Source organism: Galendromus occidentalis, unplaced genomic scaffold, assembly GCF_000255335.2.
Source record: "Galendromus occidentalis unplaced genomic scaffold, Mocc_1.1 scf7180000075389, whole genome shotgun sequence".
Taxonomy (NCBI): domain Eukaryota; kingdom Metazoa; phylum Arthropoda; class Arachnida; order Mesostigmata; family Phytoseiidae; genus Galendromus; species Galendromus occidentalis.
In genome coordinates, this window is record NW_003803379.1 from 866,414 (window position 1) to 891,780 (window position 25,367).

General features: G+C 54.0%; 1 protein-coding gene across 1 annotated transcript in view; it reads left to right on the forward strand.

The window, feature by feature from the left end:
- The window catches only part of PlexA (plexin A), a 60,038-nt gene that overhangs the window by 32,989 nt on the left and 1,682 nt on the right, over window positions 1-25,367 (forward strand). The window contains exons 5-10 of the mRNA XM_003737088.3: window positions 1,844-2,026; window positions 10,076-10,204; window positions 21,513-22,000; window positions 22,191-23,112; window positions 23,258-24,633; window positions 24,786-25,272. Of these exons, the coding sequence (XP_003737136.3) occupies window positions 1,844-2,026; window positions 10,076-10,204; window positions 21,513-22,000; window positions 22,191-23,112; window positions 23,258-24,633; window positions 24,786-25,272 (3,585 nt within the window). The remainder of the gene's footprint in view (window positions 1-1,843; window positions 2,027-10,075; window positions 10,205-21,512; window positions 22,001-22,190; window positions 23,113-23,257; window positions 24,634-24,785; window positions 25,273-25,367) is intronic.

The following is a 25,367-nucleotide window of genomic DNA, read 5'->3' on the forward strand; positions in this document are numbered from 1 at the left end:
AACAGTTTCGATTCTGCATCGGATCGGGACATTTCGGAGAAATTCTAAGAGTTCGGCGGAGCTCCGAGGTCTAAGGAAGAATTAATATCGATCGGCGGACTCCATCGCAAAAACTCGTGACGTGTACCAAACTTCGTTAACGACATGGCTCGCTGAGATCCAAAAGCAAAGTTGGTCCGCGGCTCTGCTTTGCGAGGATTATGCTAATGTTAAGGTAGGATCCGCCTGCCCGCCCGCCGGCTTGCCTGCCTACCTTCCTACCTCGACACGGATACCTTCTCCACCTTCTCCCGATTTTCTAATCGTTTCCAACTATCTTAATCGTTCGCGCCCGCCCGAATTCTCGTCGGATAGCCCCCGCTGTTATTTATATGTACATATACATAAATGTAACGAGACGGCTCCGCTCGGTGCGGCTGAGGAACGACCTGTCTCATCGAGGCGTCTCGCAGAAGAAGGAAAAACAATTCGAGAACAATATCGAGGGAAAGGCTGATTCCGACGGAAAATCATCGTCCGGAAAAAAATATCGCGAATTTCCCCAAATTTGAGGAATTGGAATGATTCAATTCGATGGTCCGCTTACCTACTCGGGTCATGCCTATGGAACGGGAGGTCGGAGTTTCGAAACTCTGGATTAGAACAATATAGTTGTGGGAATCGGAGAAGAACTCGCAGCTGTCGTTTGAGTCAACGGCTACTTAGTCTCACTCGCGTCGGAGGGGGCTCACAAATTGGGATGAGATGCGTACAACTTCAACAGGAGGCGAGCTCCGATCGCTTTCGAATGCTAAGATCAACATTGTTGACTGGGGAGTGAAATTCCGCCATCGGAACAATCTGTTCGTCAGCCCGTCCACGAGTCAGTCAGCCAGTCAGTAGTGTCTTATGAAGAGACGCTTGAATAACTTCTCGGTCGCTAACTCGAGACAAAGGAAAATAAACTACGTGCCCGACGCGAATATTTATGACTAAATATTTATCCGAGTGAGTGAGCCGGTATCATCACAACGAGTTCCCGCGAAACTTTCACAGACGTAATTATCTCTCATCTGGTTTGTCCATGCGTCGAGAAGGGCCAAGCAAGGGCGAATGACCTCGCGAAACTACGCGATGTTTCTCGTTTTACAACCTCCGACCGACTCGAATGAAACGGGCATTGATCAAAGCCGTGTGTAGGGACGAGCTCCACATTGATCGGAATGGGAATGCTATGATGGTGGCGGGCGGTCCATGACGTTGGGATTCGAAGACTTTCGCCAAGACTTCGTAATGCGGAATGGAGACAGCGTATTCGAGTTTGAGGCTCGCTTTCGGGTTTGCGCCTATGGTGCCGGCTGCCTGTATGAAGGGCCGGCTGGCTGGTCGGTCGACGACCAAGCGGCCCGCCTGCCTGCTCGGTCGTCTCTGCAGCTACAATTAATAACCGGTGAGGATTACCTGTCCCTGGCTCGCTTGGGTGGAGGCTGCCTTCCGCATAGGATGGCGCGGATAGTCGGCCCTGGATTTGCATGGTATGTGGGTGCTTCATGTGGGCCTTCGTGTTACGTGTGCCTGCCCTCCTCTGCCCACACCCCTGCAGCCGGGCTCCCACTCAGCCGCCTGCCGTGGAAAGATTAGTGAGACGTCGTTGCCGTCGCATACTAGGTACATCCGAGGAAAGGGAGAGGAACTCGGCGAGCAACAGCTAAACAACTCTCTATGGGACAATTGAAAGCCCCCGCCGCAGACATTTGAATTTCCCGTTCCGCTCTCCGCCGGAGTTAGCGATTCCTCGAGGAGTTCGCTCGCGTCTCGGAAACAACTCCACGAAGCTAATATTCCCCGTCTTGTTCCTTTACAGCAAGTGCAGATCAGCGACGACTTCTGCGGGATGGAAGTCAACACTCCATTGGACGGAGCGGTTCCGATAGACGCTGCCCCCCTACTGGTCTACCCCAACACGCTGCTGACTTCGGTCAGTGCTGTAAGCACTCACGACTACACCGTGTGTTTCCTCGGCACAGCTGACGGACATCTGAAGAAGGTGAGGGATAGAGAGAATATCATTTTCCGCAGTCCTAGGGTTCAATCCGAGGATCGTCCGCGGACGAGCTCAGCGGCGGCGGAGCCGCTTTTATGTAGAAGCTCAATCGAGATTGAGGCGGAAGCCGAAAGTTCAGCGGAGCGATGACTCACTCCACTATTCCGTCGTCGTGCGTTGAAGCGAATCACGCAACCAATGTTCGATCAGACCGAATGGTGGCACTGGCCGTAGGCCGCGCCGCCGGTCGAAAAAAAAAATCCAGTTGACACAAACGAACAAGCACGCTAGGGTCCTCGGCTTCATGAAGGTACAATATTCCGCTGCGTCTGAGACATGAAGCTCGGCCGGAATATGGCGTGCGATCCGATGACTAAGCTGCTACTGCCGTTTTGCTCCGTGATCGCCTCCAATTGAAAGAGCGTTGCACGAATTTGCCCCCGCGATTGCGCCCGAGCTCGCCGGGAACCCCTCGAGCCTCGCGGTCGATCGACGCGGGAAAGGCCGAGACAAATCTTTCCGAATTCCCGATGCATTCCACCAGATGGGAATCATGCGACGGTGGATGGTCCAGCTCGAAGATGGAACATCCCTTAGGGCCTCGGTCCGACGTTCGACAGGAGCCTTGAAATGCCGTTGTCCAGCGGATCAGTCACACTGACTGGGTTGCGTCAAACGAGTGGACCTTTGAGACGCGGCACGTTTCAATCTAGCGACGAGACAGCCCGTCCGGCCTCATATCCCCCGCCCCCATTCCGACCCGATGTCAGCCCCCTCCCGGCACGTTTTCAGCCGTTGATCGGGCCAGTCGTGCCGTATTGCCTCTGTGCATGTGTCGACCATGCGCAAGCTTTTGATGGACCCAGGGAGAGAAGATGCTTTATGTTCGCATTCGGGAGAGCGTTAGCTCTGCAGCTGGTGTTGCTGCTGCCGGCAGCGGTAGGTCATGCACTGCGGCACCAGATGGGAGGGGGAGCAGCTCCCCCACACCGATAGCGCCCACCCTTGTTTGGCACTCTTGCCCGTGTCGTCTCGGGGGGCGGCAGGGGGGGGGAAAGACATTGAAGTAAGAAGCGTACGAGTAGTAAAAGTGTTTTTGGCATATAATGCCCCACACGACGCGTTGCCGGCTATTCAGCTAGCCAGACCCTAAATATCCATTCGTTCATCTGCTCGCTTGGGCGGGAGAAATTCCTCCTGGGCAGTAAAAGAACTTTTCTGCTCGCAAACGCACCACGAACCACGACACCCTGTATGGGATTATTGGACGCCTAAATGTCTGAGGGAGAAACAAATCCGCAACTTTAATTTCCGAAGCGCTGGGAGTCATTTAGAGGCCACAACCAGCTTATTATCAACTTCCGGCGCGAAACGGGGAATTTCTGCTGACGAATTTTTCGTGTGCTCCGGCTGGCGGACTCACACTGTCGGACTTGCGGCTGGAGAATAAATCACGCGCGCAGTCAGTAGATTGGCTCTGCCATGGCGCCGGCTTGGTCTGCCGTCTAAATGCCAAGCCGAAAAACAACACACTCCCATGCGAACCGCTCTAACGGTTGGAAGGAGCTCCTGCATCAACGTAACGGCACCATGAGAGTTGATGGGACTAGCTTATCTCACTTGCGATTGCGAGCGTCCCGTTGTTCCACTCGTTTTCCACGAGCATTCGACGGCGGAAAATGCTCGGTGGCAAGACCCCGCCCCAAAGATGAACAACAACTGTGACTTCTGTGCGATAGGCACGAAACGCAGGTGATACTCCAGATCTGGCATCTATTTCGTATTTTTCCTCGTCGAGCGAACGATATCGTCGTCAGTTGCCTTCGCGAGCGAGCTATTGCCGTCACGAGCCGGGTGGCAAACACCATGAACAACGTGCCGGGCTCGCATTTTTTCACCGACACTTCGAACGATCGCTCGATGAAGCTCCAAGAGGTAAATCAAAGCTTCCGGATCGTATGCCGTCAGACCCCTATTGACTCGAGCCACTCCCGACGACGCTTCTTTTGAATATCTTTGCACATCATTTTGCACATTATTTATTGTTCGGGAGGAAACGCCGCGCCGCCGGTCCGAAGGAACCATCGTCGTCCCCTCTTCTCGTAGAGTGAGCAAGTCGATCGCTAAAAGCCGGGGAGCGATTTTTGATCTACGACACAAGTGGTCGCGGCGCACTCGGGGAGCAGGTGGCGGCGCGACGTCCGAAAGAATCTCCAATGCTTTCTTGATGTGGCCTCTTATCAAGCGGGGTCTATCGCAATATCTCTGTTCTTGTCGGCTGAGCGGCGGCGATCCGACAGCGTGATGAAGTTCGCAGCCGAGGAGGGAGGAGACGCGACAGGAAAAAAGTTAATTCCGTGCTTTGACAAAGTTGTCAATGCTCTTTTCGTGTCGAGAGATCTCTGATAGCGTTCCATGGAGCCGAGCCAGCCATTTTCGAATTAGTCCGGTTGGACGCAATGTCCGTTTTGACCGAAGCTCACTTGACCGCTCGCACAATGGAGAACGAGCTTAGAGGAGAACATTCGTGAATGAACCTCAATGACGGATCTGAGTTCTCCGCGCGTTTCCATAGGGAGTGGGCGTTCGGAGGAGGGAGAGCTACACTTAACGAGCGATTGTGCGGCTCGATATTCAGGCTCCAGTGAACGCAGAGTCCATGAGTGACCAAATTCTCGAATATGACGACCCATCTACCGAAAGGAGCCGCCTGCGGAATGACGATCGAGGAGAATGGTCCTCGAGGCTCAGCCCGCCCGATGGAACATCGCCCGAGCAGTCTGTTTGAATTATCGTGCACTCCTTTATTCACAAATTTATTTAGAGGCATGACTCGAATGAGTCGCAGATCAAATTATGACTCAATGTATGAGATGCATAGGGAGATCGTTCCGGACGTCTTTGGGAGACAGTCGCAGTCAGAGAACGACCATGTGGGGGTGGGGGTGAGGGACGGGGAGAGTCAGAGGGAGGAGAGGACTCGAGGGTCTGACGAGGAGTCGAAACTGCCGTGCGGGCTCTTGCGAAGAGAGCCAACTGTGAAAGTTTAAGCTCTCTTCTCGTGTTTCTGTTCCTCATCCACCGGAGCTCCTCGATGGATACTACCTCGTACGGTCGGGTGGGGTGTGGCTTATTTTTATTGGTTGCACCGCTCGGCATAGCAGTAGAATGTTACTGCCCGAATACGTAAGACAGACCCAGAGAGCTCAGTCCTCCCAGCGAACGCTCAGGTTCAGGTCCCTCCATGAAGCCTCGAGTTCTATTGCTCTGTCTCCCCTGGACTCTGCTCGACGCGGAGTCCAAACCGACGCGCGGTCCCTGGAATTATTTCAAAAACCGAAATCCGCAAGATTTCACGCTCGATCGCAGCATTGTTCTTTGTTGGTCGTCTAATGAGCCCGCATTCAATTAAATCTCGGAGTGAGAACGCTCCTGGCAGAATTTATGAGCTTGTACTCCGCTCGCTGCGAGCACACCCTGGAAAATATATGTATCTTTGTATATCTATACCGTGCGCGAGAGCGTGTAGGCTAGCTGAATATGGCGAGTAAAATCCGCTGTTCCACGGGTTAGGGAGCAGCCTCGGAGATACAATCTGGTGGGTCGTCGTATCGTATTACGATCTAGTGGACGGAGCCCTTGCTTGCTTCCTCTCCGCCACCACTCATAGAACTTTCATCATGTATTCGCTCGACCAGCGGACCATTGAGTCCCCACATTCACGCAGCCTACCTGGCCCGACTGGCGATGTGTTCGGACGAGAGCTAATCTTGCGCGTCCCTAGTCGGCTCCGAGTGGAAGAGGCCCAGGAAATCTGCAGTTGACCTGCGACCCAATCGCATTGAACTTGTTTGGAGTCGGTGGACGAACGAACGAACAAACAAACACAGTGAGCCGGCAACTTTCGCGAGAGCTCATGCCTGCCACGCGACCAGTGAGCGCGAGCGACCATCGAGCGGCAGTCTATAAATTGTGCAACGACTGTCCTTATCTGAGCACTTATCAATCCGAGGAGCGGTCGGCGTCACCGGATCAGCAGGTAGACCGACCGGCCGACGAGACAGCCGACCGACCGACCAACCAACCAACCGGCCGCCTGACCTGCTGACCGACCGACCGAAGTGGGGGACCGTGCCATGACGTTCCATATCTTATGGCGGCCCACCGCTTCCATAGGCACCGCGGCGGCGGCGGCGGCCATACAACCCCTGCTGGAGCTCGTGCGGTGTGCTGGGCCGCGCTCCGAGAGAGGAACCGACAGCGAACGAGTGTATTATTGTATTAACCTCGAACAGCTGGCTCAGCGGTTGGACTGGACCGCGCGCTCCTAACGAGCGGATTGATTTGATGTTAGTCGATTGCCACAGGCTCTGCCTGGATCGACTTTCCACGTATGTAGCATACACCAGCCAGCTACTGACTGAGGCGACCTCCATCGCCTTCGCAGCTCGCAGGCTGGACATACGAATAGCCAAGCAGTCGCACCCGCTTGATGCTCATATACATACATACAGACGACATACTCCTCCGGTCGGAGAACGAAGGCAAGGCTTGAACACATCGAGTTTATCTGACTCAGTCAGTCGGGTCTGCAGATTCCTCGCTCGATCCCAAACAGGATGGAGTGGCCAAGGACCGTTGAGCGCGACGAAATGTCGTCCCGCGCGAGGGATATACTCGAACGATCCTACGCATGATTCACGGGATGGTCGATCGTCGGGAACGACCATCCGGGGAATTTTCCGTATCGATTCCGGTGTCGCGAACTCCGACCTCCGGCAGGGATTAGCGACGATGGCCGCCTACGGGCAAGGCAGGAGCTGAGCTCGCTCTTTCATTTCGCAGGGAGACGAAGCAAGCCCCCGACAGACAAGTAGTCGGTTCTTTCGTCTATTTGTCGATGGAGCTTACTCACTACTGACTGCTTCGCCCCGTGCTATGGGAAAACAGCCGGTGGCCGGTCTGCTGAGGCTTTCGGTTCGGATGCTGCCGTCCGCGATGAATAATTTGCGTCTCCGGGAAAAGTTCTTGCTGTCAATAAGTCATGGTGGCAGTGGCATCCGCACGCTGGTCGCTCTGCTTACCGTCTCCCCTCCGTTTTCTTGCCTGCCTCCCTGAGTCTGACCGACTGGTCCGGGATGTCGGGTACCCGTAGGGCCCGTTGCTCTCGCATAGGAGTTCGAGACACGGGGAACGAACATACTCGCCCTGCCGGAGGGAGTGCTGGGGAAAGCAACAACAGTCCGTCACGCATTTCTCATTCGCTGCCATTATATTGCGATCAGAGCCCGTTTCTCCAATCATCAGCGATTAAGGTTCGATGGAGTTGGGCTGAGGGAGCTGTTCGAAAACGCTACAAACGATGAGAATCGACGATATTGGAGGGCCCTTCCTTCTCCTGTCTCCATTCGGGACGCATGAGTGGGGAACACCGAACAACGCAACGTCCCGTAGGCATGTGGACGAAGAGGAGTTAGGGAAAGGACGATGCGGTTCGTTTTTGCATTTTGGGAATTCCGAATCCGCTCGTTGGCGACGGCTCCCCCTCCGTGCTGTCTATCGATGCTCCTCGTGTGTCTTCCCCGTAATTCGTATTCGTTTTATGTCTTCGAAGACGACGTTCGCCTTCACAAACAGACGAACACATGTCCTGTTATTCGGAAAAACGTGCTCCGTTGAATTTCGTTCCTCCGCATAAACGAATAGCGATCCCAGAGAGACAGAAGTCGTCCTTGTTTCCATGTTCTCCTTTAATGTTCATTGAAATCTCGCATTCTCAAAAGGGAGCACACCTCCCTCCGTCCATCGGCCTGCTCTGTTCCCGATATTTGCGAGGCCAGGATCGGTCCCTCCGAATCGGAGAATATGCTGGCTTCCGAATCGACTCTGAGCTCTCTCACCTGCACCGGATCTCAGCTCATGAAATAGAATAAGGATCAAGCAAGCTGTTCTGAAATTCGTGTCATCGGTGGAAGCGATCCGTCATTCTTCTTGGGTAGCGTTGGCGTGGTGGCCTGAGGAATTTGCGAAAAAGCGGAAAAATAGATTCGACTACATGGAGTACGGGCGCTCTCCGGAATACCCGCGTACGTCGACTTAGAGCTCGCGGAGGGTGGTTTCGAAGAATGAAATTCGAAACTTTTTCAGACGCTCTATTCAGCCTACGCGAGGAATCCCCGGCATAGTTTTCTGACCCAGCAAGCCGTACACTATGTCCGTGCTTTGACAGACATAGGCGACAAGGGTGAAACTCCTGTCTGGAGTGTTCGGTTCGCGTTTTTGAAACATTTTTCCTTTGCTCCGAGTTGTCCTGTGGGGGGCTCTCTCGACAGTCAGCCCGCGGGTGGGCTCACTTACTCCTACGCGAGTGAGTGAGCCGGCGGGCGGATGCACCGACGGACTCGGTGGCAAGCTTCCTGAGGAAGAAAGAAAAACGCGCGTGGGGGTGAGATAGATGCATTTCCGGCTGATCGCGAGTTCCTCCGCTCCGTGACTCCGAGCTCGCTGACTTTGCTGCGTGGAATCGCAATAAGACTGCCGTCGCTGGGTTGACTCTGTTGAAGTTGCGGTTCCGCCGGAGGAACCAACGCATGTGAAGCCGCAGAGTATGCGGAGCCCAGTCATGGATTTGTGTCAATTCATACCACGTGAGCGGAGATCCTCCTTTTTTTCGGTTTTAATAAACACTACTATGAGGCAACCGCGGAGTCTACTGCTCCACTCCTCCTCGGAGCGGAGGGGGCTTGCGAGTGATGTTGCGGCAAACTGTGCGCCAAATTGAAACTGTGTCCGCGAGTTATTCGAGACTGTGGGTTCCGGCGTGGAGTTCGTGGGATATACAGAGGAAACGAGCGTTCCGAGTGCGAAGCTGGGACTGGCTAGGAATTTATATGAAGTGGTCGGCATACGCATGACGACGACGGCACGGCGCTGGGGTCTGAAATTGACTTATACAAGAAAGCACATTCAAGAGACGAATGAACGAACGAACGAACAAACAAACGAATTCTGCGACGGACGACGTAACCGCCCGAGCCAGCAATAGCCGAGCGTGAAGTTTATATTGCTAACATTGTAAGCTCACATTTGAGAGCGAACGCTTCTGTCGTGTCCAGCGCTGTATCTCCTCGTCCGCGCTGCGATTTCCCGGAGCTCTCGCTCCGGTCTGAAATTCCTCGGACACTCCCCTTAGTTTCCTGGTGCGTTGAGGACTGGAGTATAAAGGGGTGACCCTCCCGAATTTCCCATAAGCACTTCTTCGTTGAGGTCGAGCACAGCTGAAGATTTTCTTCGTGAAAGCGATTTTTTCCCCGGAAGGAAGAAGTTTTCTTCTGCAAGCCCTCAGAGAGTGCACATTCCCCGAAGAGGAAAAGTGATCATGCAAATTGTGGCTGGTTGGTTGGTTTGTCGGTCCGTCACTCGCTTCCCTCCTCTCACTGTGTGTGAGTCGGTGAACCCACACATTTGTTTCCTTTTCAATTTTTTCAAGTGGCCGTACAAGTATTGTCGACGACTCTGTTGAACTTGGGCCTCGGTTTCAGACCACGTTCTCGCTTTCTTCGGTTCGCCCCGCTTGCTCGCGGCGAAGTGACCAGCAAGGGCTTCGACCCGACACGTTAGGAGAGTGGGGCGGACGAACTGTCTCCGGTTTGCATGCTCCTCGTCCCCAAGGAAGACGATGAGCACATCGCAAATTATTACCGACCAGCAACAGGCCATATAGGGTCACTAGTACAGAAACAACAGCACCGACAACGAACGGCCGTCGAGGGAACATTGTCGAATATTTAACAAGTTGCAGCAGGATACATACGGCGCGCCCTCGGCACTCCACAGCTCCGAGAGGGCTCATGTGTTTCTTTTAGCTGCGATTTGACCGAGCGGCTCGTGAGAGATTTTCGTCTGACAGCTCATTCTGTGCCGGGGTCGAGAACTTCTGGATCTTTGAAGTTCACCACGAGTGTCGTGCCGAAGAGTCAGGGCCGGGAAATAGAGTTTGGAAATAGCGTCGTACATCACGCAGTGTTCTAACGATAATCTATCATTTTCCAGGCTGTCGTCGAGTCAGTGAACTCTGCATTCGAATACGCAGACATTGCCCTGGATGAGGGAAAACCCGTCCAACCCGACATGCTTTTCGATCGTGAACACAAATACGTCTACGTCATGACAGAGAAAAAGGTACGTGCTTTCTTCCGCAGAGTAGTTCGGAGTATCGTAGAGGTTTCAGCGAGCACTCCGAGCTGGTTGCGTCCGGATGCCTGGGGCGACCGATATGTCGTCGGAAAGAGTGGCAGGAGGACGGGGGAAACGCACAGGGTGCTCTTCGTGAAGAAAACTTGTGGTTCGTCCACGAGGCACCACGTGAGCTCCGGAGTCGACTCATTGCCGGGATAATGTTAGGTATCGTTCGGATGAGTTATGAGGAGGAGACACCGCCGCGCCGTTCCTTCCTTCTGCTGGTTCCGTTTCACACTTTCGTCTCAAAAGTTCATTACGACGACAGCGCCACCCGTTCGCTACGCGGATTTGTTCTCGTAACGCCACCACGCGCTGTAGACGGAGACGAAGTCGACAACCCGGAGAACATGTGGTGTCCCGAGCGGAGGGACAAGGTATTCCGAAGCCGAAGAGCGAGCAGGGCGAGCTTCCGAAATCGGGAGGACCGTCCCGAAAGAGAGAAGACAGCGGAAGAAATGCGGAGCCCTCCTCGGGCGGGGCAGGGAACGAAGGGAGGTGGTGGTGGTAGAAGTAGTGGTGGTGGGAGCAGCAGCAGCAACGAAGAAAGAGCAGGTCCATTAAATTTTCTATGTCTAATACCCCCACCACTGCCGTCGCCAGCACTACGACGACTACAAGTGCAGCTGCACCACTACCAGCACCACCATGCTCCCTTTACGAGCAAGCACCCTCTACATAGTATTATATACTCACTCGGACCATGGCGGCGGGCCGATGATCCCAGTCACCCTCGACAGTTCAGAGTGTTCTTGTAGTCTCTATCGGGGTCGCGTACTCGGTCGGTGCCGTGGAAGTAGCTGCGGCAGCAGTAGTTGTCGTCGTAGTGGCTCCAGTAATGGCGATAGCTACGGAGAGGGGGCACATGACCCTGCTGGGAGTGGGGTAGGTGTCTCATGGTGAGATTAGAGCACAGCAAAGTGCTCCGGCTCTCCACCGAATGGGTCTCTGACTCCGTGAATTCAAACCCTCGTATGTTCTTACCAGTCGACTTCTCGGAGTAGTTGCGGGTCCGCCCCTATCCGTTCTCCGGCGTTTTCCCGAGCGAGTTGTTTTTTCGCGGGAAGCGCGGCAGTCGTGGTAAAGAGACTAGCGTTCTCCTCGACCAGAAGCTTTCGGGGTCCGACGGGTCTATCTCCCAGCTCTCTGCGTTCTCGTTCGGCTGGCTAAGTTGCTGGACTAGCGGTCGTCTTCGCCCCGTTTCCCCGCTCCTTGGCTGCAAGCCATACAGAGGTGCAAGTCCAGCGGCGGCACCAGAAAGCAAGCCAATTAAAGCTCTTGGCAACAGGAGACGACTGTACTGACCACGGTCGCCTGCCACCATAGGCGTGAGAGTGTCTCTACGGATTAAGATTAGGATGTTTCCGGTTCGACCGGGAACAGCAGCCTGGACGCCGGCGTCTGTCGCGAGGACGTTGTTGTAAGACCCACTCGGTCGGGATAAGAGTTTTGTTGCGAGGATACTTTTCTCCTCTCCTATCCTTTGTCTCCTTTCCCTTCCGATGCCCTCACGGCGAGTTGCCTAGCTTGTTGGATGGCAGCTCACCGACCCACTCGCTCGAGGAAGAGGAGAGGAAGGCTGGACCCCCGCCCCCATCTCGACTTCGCCCCCCCATCCCCATTCGTTGTCGGTCGGTCTTCCTTCGTTTGTGCTAATGAGTATTGATAGCTTTGATATTTGCCTCGTACATTCAGTCGACGGTAGGAGCCGGCTGCATGTGGTCGTCTGTTCCTAGCGGCTCCACCACCTGCAGGATATATCTCACAGTATTGCGAGGCGCGGGTCCCCTGAGGGAACACTGGAGGGCCCTTCTCCCTTTTTCCGCTTGTTCGTTCCCTCTTTGAGTTATATGTAGGTAGTAGGTATACTACCTGTTCAGGTTCGAGACCATGCGGACGGATGGAGGGACGGAGCAGACCTTCGGCTCACCGGGGCAGAGACCACCTCGGTGAGGAATAGCGAAGGAGAGAAGATGAGCCGAAATGTCTATTCGAGGTGTATGACGCGCCTCCTTCTTGTAAACGGGGCGAAGCAACTTTCGCCACCGCTACCACTTACTCGGCAGCCACCCAGGCTCAAAGACAGGTGGATGAGTCATGAAGAGTTATCCAGGTAGCGGAGACGCGACAGACTGATCTTGCTCCCCGACAGCGAGGACCTCGCTTCCTCACCTCGGGGTGGGAGAGACGACGCTGGAGGAATGATAATGCCATTTCTATGTTGCAATCGCTGGGATATTTCTGCGAGAATGTGTTCGTGCATTACACTCGACTCCGGAATGCAACACGAAACGTGAACAGACGACGAAGATGGCGGCAACACACGGTGGGAGCCAGAGGGCTCTGCTGAGGAGTACGCCGAACTTCGTCGACGTCGTCGTTGTGGGGCAAGACATCACTCCGAGAGACTACGGGGGTCGGGAGCAGCGGCATGTCGTGACTTTTCGAGGAAGGGAACCCCAGGGGCGGACTCCCGGTGTCAACCGATACACCGGGGAGGAAGCTGAGGAGCATCCTCTGGAGAACGAAGTCGACATGTAATATTTTTACGAACATGTTTCGGATAACAGATTTCGTGCCATTCTTCTCCGTCTTCAGTTTCCTTTTCGCGAGCAAGCCAGCCGGCTCGGGAATTTCTCCATCAGCTCTCCGTGGAGAATCACAGAGATAGAAACTCGGGCAGTTCTGTTTTGAGTATATCGTCTCCTGACGACTGCCAGCATCCGAAAGCTGAAGGAGATCTCAATGTGGGAGCTCAGATACGGAAGCCGTCGCCTTTGGATTTTCCCTCCTCGTGTCTCCCCGGCATTGCTCCACTGTATGCCGGTGGAAAAAAAAGCGGAACCGGCTGTCTGGCATGTGGGGAAAAAAGAGTCAGCTTGATGTTTGGCTTAGCCGCCTTCCTTTGACTGGAGGAGCCGGGTAAGCTGTTTGCTCTGAGATTTGTGGAGTTTCACTTTACCTCGCTGTTTCCTCCCACCCGACGGGAAGGCGGGAATATGATGTGTGATATCTTCTCGTTGTTGCCTGCCGACCCGTCTCTCAGCGCATTTTTTGGTGGTTTGTTTTGCTCGCTGTTGAGGAAAATAAACCGAATCTCCGAGAGAGTTTGGCAAACTTTGTTCACAGACGAATCGTCTCGGGAGCATTGGCTTTGTCCCCGACGCGTCCTCCGGCGGTCCCAACCTGCGAATGTTCTCAAAATGACACGATATGCGTCCAATCACCTTTTTAAATGTGTGGCGTTTGAAATAAGCAGGAAAAGCGTTTGAGAGACTCACGGTTCAGGATCCGGTTCCGACGGGAACCAGCAATCTCCCGTCTCGGGGAGCGTCGGGACGCATCGGTGACATACTCCTGTTTTGAACTGCAGACGTGCACCTCACTTTCATTTCCGAAAGGATTCTAGTGCTGGGCGGCTGCTTTGTGCATTCACTCCCTTACGACTGTTTCCTTTTGACTTCATTTCCGCAAGCTCTTGTCTGTGCGAACGAATAAAGCGGTGAGATTGCCCAGGAAACCAAGATCCATCACCTTGTCGGGAGAGCCATTTACCAGACAGCCCGAGTGCGAGATAATAGCGCGATCATAAGGGTCCTATGGAGGATGACGGTCATGGAGAATTTCGGAGTACCAGGTGATTTAAGACGAGGAAATCCTCCATTGGACCCGATAAGTTCATCACGGTCCGACCGGAATCACGGAGGACGAAGAATCAGAACGAATTCCGGCATTCCTCGATGCCTCGTCGGAATCCATTATGACGTAAGTCAAAAACAGCCGCGGGGCGAAGACAACGGATCCCGAGATGCGTTGCCATCACCGAGGGTGTTCGGAGCAGCGACTATGTCTGCGACCGAGACTGAAGAAACCGCGACCCCACGATGTCTCGAATTAGCTCTTGTGTCACGGGATGGCTGACTGGCTGGCGCAATGCTTCGTTGACTGGCTTTGTGCTCCAAGCCGAAAAGGAAAAGATCTCTTGCGTGTATGGCGATGGCAAAGCCGAGAGAGCTTTTGGCCTTCTTTCCGACTGTGGCCGGTGATCGCCCGCCCGCTCGCCCGTCTGCTCGCCCGCCTGCTTGCCTTGTCTCGCTCTCGAAGCGCAGCAGCACGAGCAGAAGCAGCAGCGAGTTAGCTAGCCGGTCGAGCGACTCTTTGAACGAGCGAAGCGACGCACGAAGAAACGAACAGGGAAGCGGAGGAAAAACCGCGAAACATATCCTTTCGTTTCTTTGGCCTCTTCCACCTCCCCTCGGTCGCCGTTCCCCCCCCCCTCCTCTCCGTCTCCCGTCTTCGTCGGTAGTTTCTACGGTCGGACGAGTCGACTGAGTGCCTCTTCATCCATTGCTGTCCTCGGGTTCAGACGGGAGAGTTTGTAGCAGTTTGGAACAAATGACTTAAATGAAAGCGGTCGTCTAGCGCAATGTTAATGAAAGGCGAAACGAACGAGCACGCTACGCCGTCTCGTAACCACGTCAAGCCCCGGTGCCTTATACGACGACGACCATGGGGAAGATGTTCTCTATATTCTCGGCGAGAGAGAATTCCCCGTTTCATCCTTTCAGCGGCTACGCGACGAAAACGGTCTACTCCGGTCTTCGATAAAACTGAAGGCGGGAATGAATATAATTCCGGCGGAACCAGAGCTGCTTCTTCCATGTCGTCGATGGAGGGGTCCGGGCTGTAGATCCCGCGGGACAAGCGGAGCTCGGGGGGGGAGAGGAGGAGGGGGAAGAGTAGAAGACGGGAGGAGTCTCTCGAGAGAAAACTCGGAGGACGCAGTGGAGACGATGCGGGTTTGTGCAACAGAAATGAAAGATGCTTTTTGTGGAAAGGTTCCACGCTCTTCCTCGCCCACACAAATTCTCCAGCTGATATCGCCACCTTGGGCAGACTGAGCCGCTTTTTACCCATCTTAACAATGGACCTGGCGACGAAGAGGAGCGACGGCGACGTCAGGGCAAAAGCCGGAACAGGGGAAGGGCCAGGGTATTGGTTGCTGGATCTCGGCGGTGGCGCCTTTGTTGAGAAGAACTGTGGTTGGCTGCCGCTGGAGGCTTCGGTCTCCCAACTGCGCTAATTCCACAGAAGAGGCTTAGCCCCCTCCCTTCGGTCCGTGGGTCTTTTTCCCTCGGAGTTCGTATCCCCGAAGGGTTCCAGCCCCCACGCTCTTCTACCTGTGGCAACTTCGTCGGAGCCAGACTGGTGGGCGAGCTATTCAACCAGCCATCCGCACCGCAAGCAAGCGCCGAGTGGAAGAAGAATGGGGAGACGGTCCCCGAACAACACCGGAATCGACGAGAGCGAATCGTCCATTAAAATCTCACGCCGCTCTGGCTGCGAATCGGAACAAAGTCAAGGGAATTACCTACTATGAAAAGATTTGAGGGAGAAGGAATAAATAGGATTTGTACGGAGAGGAGAGATGGAGGAAATAGCGCCCAATAAGATGAAATTAGACTTCTCGGGTTTCCACTCTGCCGCCGCCTCGGGTTGTGAGCTTGCGAAAGCACGGGACCGCCACTGTCGAGATTCTCCAACGAAGCGCCGGAGTCCAAGCTCTCCCGATTCCAAGGGTCCTGGATCTATTTCCATGTGTCCTCTGCGTATACCGAGGTCGGAATGTCGCCCTTAATCCTTCCCAAGATGAGGAGCGGGGAAAGCGTTGCGTCGTGCAACCCGGGAATCTTCTCCACGCTCAACTCCGTACATTTTGTGTGCCCCGAGCCTTTTGCCAAGGAGAACGGAAATTGCGCCGAACTCCTGTCTTCACAGATGGGAAAAAGGCAACAATCCATCTATTTATCTCTAGCGGCCAGGTTAGATTTGCCGATGTTTCTTTTCGGGAAACCCATAGGAAGTTGCGAGGGCTATTTCAGCTTCGCGAGATGTGCAAGAGAAACAAGAAGTGCGTGGCTTTTTCTCGGCCTCAAAGGAACCAACCGTCTGATTCAACTGGCAGGGCTCTTTAGTAACCTTCACCACCGCTACAAGCTTCACCATCACTGCTGCTCCGCGCCGACGACCACGGTAGTGAGCGTTGGAGTGCTCGACGGTCGCGGGAAAAATGGAGGTCTGAAGTTGCTTTTCTCTGCTGTATCGAGCTCTCCTCGCCCCCTCTCCCGCTCCGTCTCCTCCACCAACGGTCAAGCGAGGAACAGTATTGTTGTTGAGTGAACTCACTAAGGGAACGGGGCTACGAAATCGGACTGGTTGTCGGTGCGCTCCAATGGACTTCCGACTTGAATTGAAACCACGGCGATCGCAACAGCGAGCCCTAGTTCAAACACTGATGCCGTCCCTCCGAAGACGGAGAGGGAAAGAAGGCAGCGAGGTGAGGCCATCGAGGTTCGTAATAACGAACGATACGAGTGTCGATGGTCGTCACCGAAGTCGCCGACTACTGAGCGAGACTCTCGGAGCTCGGCCGATTGGTTCGGTCAAGCGACGCGGCGGCTGCGTTAGCGGATGGGGTGAAGAAACACTTCGGAGGAACAGTCGAGCGGTTCGAGGAAGGAGTCGATCGAACAAAAACTTAATGGCAACTTAATTGAACTTGGATGAAGAATAATGAAGAGCAATCGAACTTTCTTTTCGTTCGAGAAAGGAACGGGGAACAAACGGAGATTTTCCATTCCATTGCCTGCTGCTGCTCCTGCCGCTGCTTCCTTTCTTGCCTTCCGATTCGGCCGGCGGCGAAGGTCTGCCAAGTGGACAGTCTTCGGCGAACCGTATCCCACCAATCATAGAATTCCTGAGCTGCTGGTCCAGTGGGTCTCTCTTCGTTCCGATTCTACGGGCTTCTGAGCGAGGTTGTGAATGCGACGTGCGATATTCGTCTCTTGAAATACTCACGTGCTCTTGAGTGGCTCTGATGGACCGCATTGAAAATAACTCGGTCCAGCTGTGTCTCACAAGGCGTGCAGGATGCTCGGGTCCCTGGCCGTATGCGAAATAACGCATGCGGCCAGGCAGCTCGTCTGTCTTCAAGCACTCGCACACCGTCCCTGGGTCTATTTATAAGAACTGGGCGGAACTATGTACAGCGATCCGATGTCGGAGCCCGGATGGCGATGGAGAAGAAAAAAAGACCTCGATTTGGAAACCCATGGACCGTTTTCTCGGACCCCTCGAGACCGAATTCTGATTCTGAAGACCATGGTTTTCTGCGACTCGTAGCTGCGATCGCACACGAGAGCGGGAACGAACGGCTCCTCCAGAACAAGAGAATCCGAGAGACCTGTCGAGCATCCCTCGAGCGTCGGAGTCTGTAGCGGGTTATGTAACCAATTGGTTCGGGCCTCTCCTCCCTCCGCGAGACGCTCGCTCGCCCAGAGGGGGGCGACAACGCATGCATTACGGGAGAGCTCGGATAGCGTCGGCGGGCCGAGCAATTAACACTTTCCTTATTAATATTAAGGCAAGCTGGTTCCTCCCTGCCGCCGCGCCGCCTCTTGGTTCTTAGTGCACCCCTCGATGTCTCGGTCGGATGTTCCCTCATTTTCTCTAATTCTCCGGGTCCCGGCTGAATACTCGATGCATACGCGCATCGATGAACGCACTCGAGCAGACATTCTCACTCTTACATAGCACACTCTCCCGCTCGTTCTATCGGTGGGTCGCTCGAGACCCGGTTCCCTCGGGACTCGCAATCCCATTCGGACGGACAGCCGTCGACGAGGCGCCACTGTAAATGTTCGTGTTCCGATCGACGAGTGTAGACGAAAAATATACATGGTGTCACGCCTCTGAAGACGCTACGAAAAGTTCCTCGACACCGTCGAATGACGTCATCTGTGTTCCGAGTGAACTTCGAATGCTCTCGTTGGATCCTCTCCGGAGCTCCATCTCGTGCCCATTCGAAACGAAGACCAGTGTTTTCCAGGAGCTGATTTCCATCGATTCGATGCGATCTCCCGCAGATCGAGGCGATTCCGATCAGCGGAGCAATTACGATCGAATTTCCAACAGATCGATATCGGGACTTTACATTTTCCCTCTCGCGGGTGTGTCTCCGCCGCTCCGCCGGAAGCTGCTGCTTTTCGAAGGAGAAGGTCCGAAAACTCCGTCGATGGTCTCCAATGTCGCAAATGTTCATTTGTTGCTGTCGATCGGGAGCGCATGCCTGCATTCCGAAGATGGAGTTGCGATTCAATGAGCCGATGGGCATGAGATCGCCCGCTGCCAGCTTGTGCCATGATTAGAGGTTCTCGAGCTTCCAAGTTCGCTGAGCGGGCTGATTTCCAGCCGAGAGACAGGCAAACTTCTTCTCCGAGGCAGCAGCGGCGGGCTCCTCCTATTACCCATGATGAAGCTGCTGGTGGATCGCCAGGACCGCTCGGTCGGCTACCCGAGAGGCAGGAGTGCCGGCTCTGAAGCAAGACCGTTCGAGCACCACCAGTTTTCAGATAGTCAATATTTCGAGGGGAAACCCAGCGGGAAGGGGGGCGGTGGCGTTGAGGACAGGGCGAAGATATAGAGACGAGGGGGAACGCTTCGATAGCGTGCTGCTCTCGGATAGAAGCAAGCCGTCGTGCAAGCCAGGCGATTGGATTTCTTTCCCGCGACTGTCGGGGGGACTCTGTTCATCCGAAGGCCATTGTAATTAAACATGTGTCCAGAGGGGGAAAGATGGAGGATTTAATCAAGAACGACATTCGAGCCTCGCTCCGAGCTCGCTGCTTCTCAGAGGAAGAAAACTTCCCATGGCGTAACAACCGTTTGCTCTGCACCAACAACGAGACCCGACTGGCTGAGCGTACGATACAATCGTTTGGACTAGTGGACTGAATGATCTCCAGCCGAGGAATTTCGCGGTGACACGAGAAATCTCTTGGGGGTCTGCGCAGAGCGTGTCTACCCCGAAGCCTCAGGGAAGAATTCCATGATTCGTGAGGTCGGAGTATTTTTTTTCTCATGACATCGTTAATCACGTATTTCTTTGATTTCCGTTTCGGTCCTACGAATTTTGGGGAAATTATTCTTCCCTAAGAGGAAAAAAGATCTCTACGAATATCCACGCGGTTGCTATGGCTCCACTCCGCGAGTCTCACCCGACTATTCAAGTCGAGTCGCGTGGATTATTCGGCTCAAGTTCACGGGCTCGAGCGATATACGAGGCGACAGAACGTCAGCTACCAGAACTACATCGTTCCACCCGGAATGCAAACGGGCCCAGTCAAACGAAACGAGGTCTCCCCTCGAATAAATAGAGATGGCCCGGTCTGGGGACCGGAGCTCCGACTACGAGCGCGGAACTATGAGCCGGTAGCGGCTCTATGCACCGAAAAGCTTCGGTAGGCACAACACGCCAAGTTATATTCTTCCTCTCGAGTGCGTTTGCTCTCTCGATAGTCTCTCCCTTCCTGGCTGGTGTTTCCGCCTGGCGCTCCTCGTGCTATATTCGACGGCAGGCCGGTCACTATCGAACTTCAGAGAAAGAAGCGACCGGAGCAGCGAAGTCTTTAACTTCAAAGGCGAAACGGCGCATCTATTTTCTCCTCAAGCAAAGTTTCAAAGGCAAGCATCTCCCCTCGTCGTAGTCTCTCCACTTTTCCCTCGTCCATCTGAGCCATGGAGTGGGACGGGGGTTGCAGATCTTCTGTTGTTCTCGCAGAGCGCGGAGAATCCTATCTCGCCCTCGATGTCGTCGGAGCGAACTTCAACGGGGAGAGACAAGACGGCGGTGTCTTTTTCCTCTGTCGTGGCTGTCGCGCGGCGAACGGAGGTGACTTTTGCCTAAAAGTGAGAGAGAATCAGAAAGTTGTAAAAAGGACGAAGTGATGCACGCTCGTGCCGTGCCATCGCGTATGGAAGCAGGCTCGGTGCGTTCGGCTTGGTCTGCGTTGACTTGCGGCTGGGTGCCCCACCCCCAGCTGCTCCAGCCCCCTCCCCCGCCGGCAGTGCGTGTACGGGTTTCACTCTGACTATCGGTCATGCACAAGCAGGCAGATACGACTGGATGCAAATAAAGACGACGACTACAACGATGTTCTGTGTGACGAAGTCGCTACACACATATCGCCAAGCGCACGCACGGTAGAGACTTTTCCGCGCCATATAAGCTGCGCCTCGTTGGGAACGTCGTCGCCGCGAAGAACACGTAACAGTGCGGAAAACGGATGACAGTCTGAGGGACGAGAGCTTCGGAGAGATGCGCCGAGCGGTCAAAGGTACTCGTTCTCTCAACCGGTCACTAGGCAGACGGGCCAGCTCTGCCTAGAGAATTACTGTCCGCTTGTCAGCAAGAAAAAAGCTCGGTACAGTGGAGAGGCGGGACTGTCCTTTTGTCAAATTGGCAGAACAAAACGGATACACACTGTCACTCACTTACCCACACAGTTCTATTGTTTCCACGTTTGTTCGACTGAGCATTCGCCCCCGAGTTCAGGCGCTCCGCTAAATAGGAGCTTCGTCCCTCAACGTCGAAACAAATGCGGCGCCGTTTCTGAGCGAGGAAGACAACGTGAAGTAGCCTGCAAACGGGAACGAGCGAGTTCTGGAGGGGTGACGTCGTGAGTTCGAGCAACGGCCACTTAGAGCACCCGTACGCTGAGTCGTCGCCGACGCTGTCGGTCTGTCCGAAGAATGAGACTGCCGTAGGAGTTTCGATGAATCTCCTTATCGGGGACTTTCGGACGAGGGCGACCAAAGCGGGACAGAAACGGAACGATCGGGACAGATCGGCAGAAAACAAGTCCACGGACAACTCACCAAGGAACGTCATCCGGAGCATTGTACTCTAGTCCATCGGCGGAGCACTTCTATCAATCTATCACATATGCGAGGAACGTCGACCCTCCCCCCTCCCCATCCCCCTTCGATGTACAAGAAACCGGAGCTGTTGAGAGTTCTTGTCGATGGAGACCATAACGATTATAACAAGGACTGGAGAACAATGGGAGCTGGACAGAAGCGAAGGAAGAGCTCTATTAAAGACGATAAGGATCATTGTTGAAGGAGTCCACAAAAACTCAACAATGAACACCAACCCCTAGCCGGCCTCCCATTCACAGACCCAGGCGGTGGAGGAGCACGCTCATAAAAATTCAATGCTTCAAATTTAAGGGTCAAAAATCGTTTGACAGCATTCGAGTAGATCACAGAGATTCGCAGCACACCGTGTTCTCGCTCAGATCGCTCGAAATACTCCCCGAGCGAGCAGATATAAAAAGAAGCCGATTGGGGACCGATCGAAGCCGATTCGACAAGGCGATCGCTAAGAGATCTTTTTTTTTCTCGATTTCAGATTACCAAGGTGAACGTGCAGGAGTGTTCTCAGTATAAGACGTGCGTGGACTGCCTGGGCGCCCAAGACCCGTACTGTGGATGGTGCTCTTTAGAGAATAAATGCAGCCTTCGTTCAGACTGTGCTCAGGCTGCCCAGGACCCTTTGTACTGGCTGAGTTACAAGAGTGGTAAATGTACCACAATCACACAAGTACATCCCCCAAGAATCCAGCGGACAACCGCGCGGATCCTTTCCCTGAACATTGGCAACCTACCCAACCTCGAAGGGAACTTCTATTGCGCCTTCACGACCAACGGAAAGACCCTCGAGACGAACGCTACGAAAACGACCAATGGAGTCCAGTGCGCCACCCCGCACACGGACTCGTTGCCGTCGATCGCGTCCGGAGAGCATCATTTCACCGCGAAACTTTCCGTCAGAATGAGGAATAACCCCGATTTCGTTGCCACCAACTTTACGTTCTACGACTGCAGCACCTACTCCTCGTGAGTATTCCACCGTCTCGTTCTCTCCCGTCGTCGGTGGATGAGCTATATTTTTTCTTCTCGGCGACCTTGTTCGTAGCGGCCTGCTAATTTATGCCTCGTCCCCGTCAGTTGCTGCGACTTGTCAGCCGTTCTAATTTGACGCTTTCAGTCGACATTGCCCCGCTCATGAATTTTCCACGTGTTTCAGATGCACCGAATGCGTGTCAAGCCCGTTCCCCTGTGACTGGTGCGTGGGCGGCCACCGTTGCACCCACGACACGGGCGAGAACTGTCGGAACGACGTCCTGGTGACAGGAGTCGCCAGCGTAGGACCGTCTATCCGCTCGGGACCTGGTTTCTGTCCTCGAATCAATGCAACCAACAACGTCCCCGAACAGCTTGTGGCCATGGGAGTCAACAAGATAATCCAAGTGCGCGTCGACAACATCCCCCCTTTCATTGCTCAGACAAAGTTCATATGTCAATTCAACATCGAAGGTCGAGTGAAACAGGTCAATGCACGAATGCTAGGCGATACAATCTACTGCGATCAAATGAATTTCTCGTACACGAGTCTGGTGCCCAACATCACGGCGACGTTCGCTGTCATCTGGGACAGCTCGAAACCCCTTGACAATCCGGACAATATGCACGTACTCGTCTATCGATGCAACGCCATGAGCGAGAACTGTGGCATGTGTCTCGAACTGCCCGACAAATACGGCTGCGGATGGTGCCAAGATTCGAACAAGTGCGAGGTCCAAGACCAATGCCATAAGCACACTGTCAAATGGCTCGAGAGGACACAGACGTGCCCTGATCCCCAGATTACGAAAGTCACTCCCATGAGCGGACCTCTAGAAGGAGGAACAAACATCACGATCGACGGTTACAACCTCGGTCGAGTGTTCGCGGATATCGAGAACGGACTCTTCATCGATCTCGGCGAGCGCGAGAAAATCGAGTGCAAAGCACATCCGGAACTATACGTGAAAACCACGCGAATCGTGTGCGAACTTCGTGGCCCCGCGGGCAACAAGACGGCGTCCGGAAACACCATCAGTGGATCGGTAGTGGTCAAAGTGGCGAACGATTACATGGCCAGGTCACCAGATCCTTATTCCTTTGTTGTGAGTATCCGACAGGCATTTAATCCCAAGTCAATTTCTACCTAATTATTCTTGTTCCCGTCGATATCCTGCTTCGTCACATCCGTCTTCAAATATCTGTCTTGATTCTACTCGTTGACTAATCGGCGTCCGGTTTGCGTTTCAGAACCCCCGGATAACTTCCATTAACCCCTCGAAGGGCCCCATGAGCGGAGGCACGAAACTCCGCATTTGGGGTCTGCACATGGATGCCGGAAGTCACGCAGAAGCATTCGTGGGCTCCAGACCTTGTGAGATCATCTCTCGAAAGCCAAACGTGGTCGAATGCATCACTTCGGACTCGCAGAAAGCCGAAGAAGGAAAAGTACGCCTCAAGCTCGACCGTGGATTGAAGTCGTTCGAAGAATACGGATTTCTCTACGTCGGAGATCCCGAGGTTCATCAAGTCGACAGCGGAGGCGCACCAGGAAGCACCGGCCACGTAAAAGGGAGTGCCCCTAAAGGAATTCCCAGCGGGGGTATCTCTGTGCTTGTCAGGGGGACCCATCTCAACTCAGTCCAAGAGCCCATGATGTACGTAGCGCTCGACGGCGTGGAGTACTACTCGAAATGCACGCCCGAGAGCAGCTCGGAGATGAAGTGTCGCACGCCTAGCGTACCGTCCGATCAGCTGAGTTTCGCAGAGGACGAAGATTTCATTGAGCTCGAATACGGATTCAAAATGGATAACGTCAAAGGCGTTCGCCATCTCTCCTCCACCAAGGGCTTCCCCAAGTTCCAAATGTACCCTGACCCATCGTATGCACAGTTCGCTGAGGAGGGCGGGATCAAATACTACAAGTCCGACTATCTGACAATTAACGGCGGAAACCTCGACCGCGCCTCGCAGGAGACCGACGTCGTCGTTCGCATCGGCGCTGGCTTCTGCAACGTCACGTCGCTCAGTCGCACCCAGCTTACATGTCGGCCACCGACAGAACAACCCGCAGCCCTCGATGAGTCTGGTCAGATCGACCGGAATCGCATACCTCAAGTGATCGTCGAAGTCGGTGATAATCTCCGCTACCAAATCGGAATGCTCAGTTACGATGCACCACACGGCCACGAAAATCAACTCTCGCGACCCATCGTCATAGGAGTGATTTGCGGCGGAGTGATTCTCATCATCATCGTCATCGGCATCCTCATCGCGTACCGACGCAAGAGCACCGAATCGTCGCGAGTGCTCAAAACCATGCAGGAACAAATGGACGTATTAGAGCTCCGGGTGGCCTCTGAATGCAAAGAAGCATTCGCCGAACTCCAGACCGAAATGACCGACCTGACTTCGGACTTGACAGCAGGCGGAATTCCCTACCTCGACTACAGGACGTACACCATGAAAGTACTATTCCCCAACATGGAAGATCATGCGGTACTTAAGGAAATGCAGGTCGATCCAGTAAAGAAACAGTATATGGAGAAAGGACTCAGGATGTTTGGACAGCTCATCATGAACAGAACGTTCCTGCTCTTGTTCATCCGCACCCTCGAGTCCAACAGGTGAGTCCGTCTCTGGGGCGCCCTCAAACAAAATTAGACGACGATTTTTTTTTTTCTTCCAAATAATCATAAATCCCGATCGGAGTGGATTTATTGAACAGCGAGAGCGAGGACCGCGCCCGTAGAAATCGAAATAACATCCCTCGTTCCAGGTACTTTTCAATGCGAGATCGAGTTCAAGTTGCTTCCTTAATCATGGTCACGCTCCAAGGAAAAATGGAATACTGCACAGACATCCTAAAGACCCTCCTGGCGGAACTCATTGAGAAATGCATCGACGGCAAATCGCATCCGAAACTGTTGCTGCGGCGAACCGAATCGGTCGCAGAGAAAATGCTGTCGGCATGGTTCACGTTTTTGCTTTACAAGTTCTTGCGTGAATGCGCCGGCGAGCCGTTGTTTGTGCTATTCCGCGCCATCAAACAACAAGTGGACAAAGGCCCCGTGGACGCGGTCACAAGCGAGGCTCGCTATTCGCTCAGCGAGGAAAAACTCATTCGTCAGTCCGTAGATTACAAATCGATCACAGCGTACTTCTCCATTGCGCCGCAGTCGTTCTACATGCAGACAGGCATGATGGACTCGACAGACGGCCAGGACATTTCAGTTCGTGTGCTCGATTGCGACACGATTTCACAGGTAGGTGTTGAAAGCCGATCGACGAAGTTCGTCCGCTTTTCCGGAAGGACCGTTCAGGCGGTCGCCCGCATACCCATTTGTCTCAGTTGTCAGAA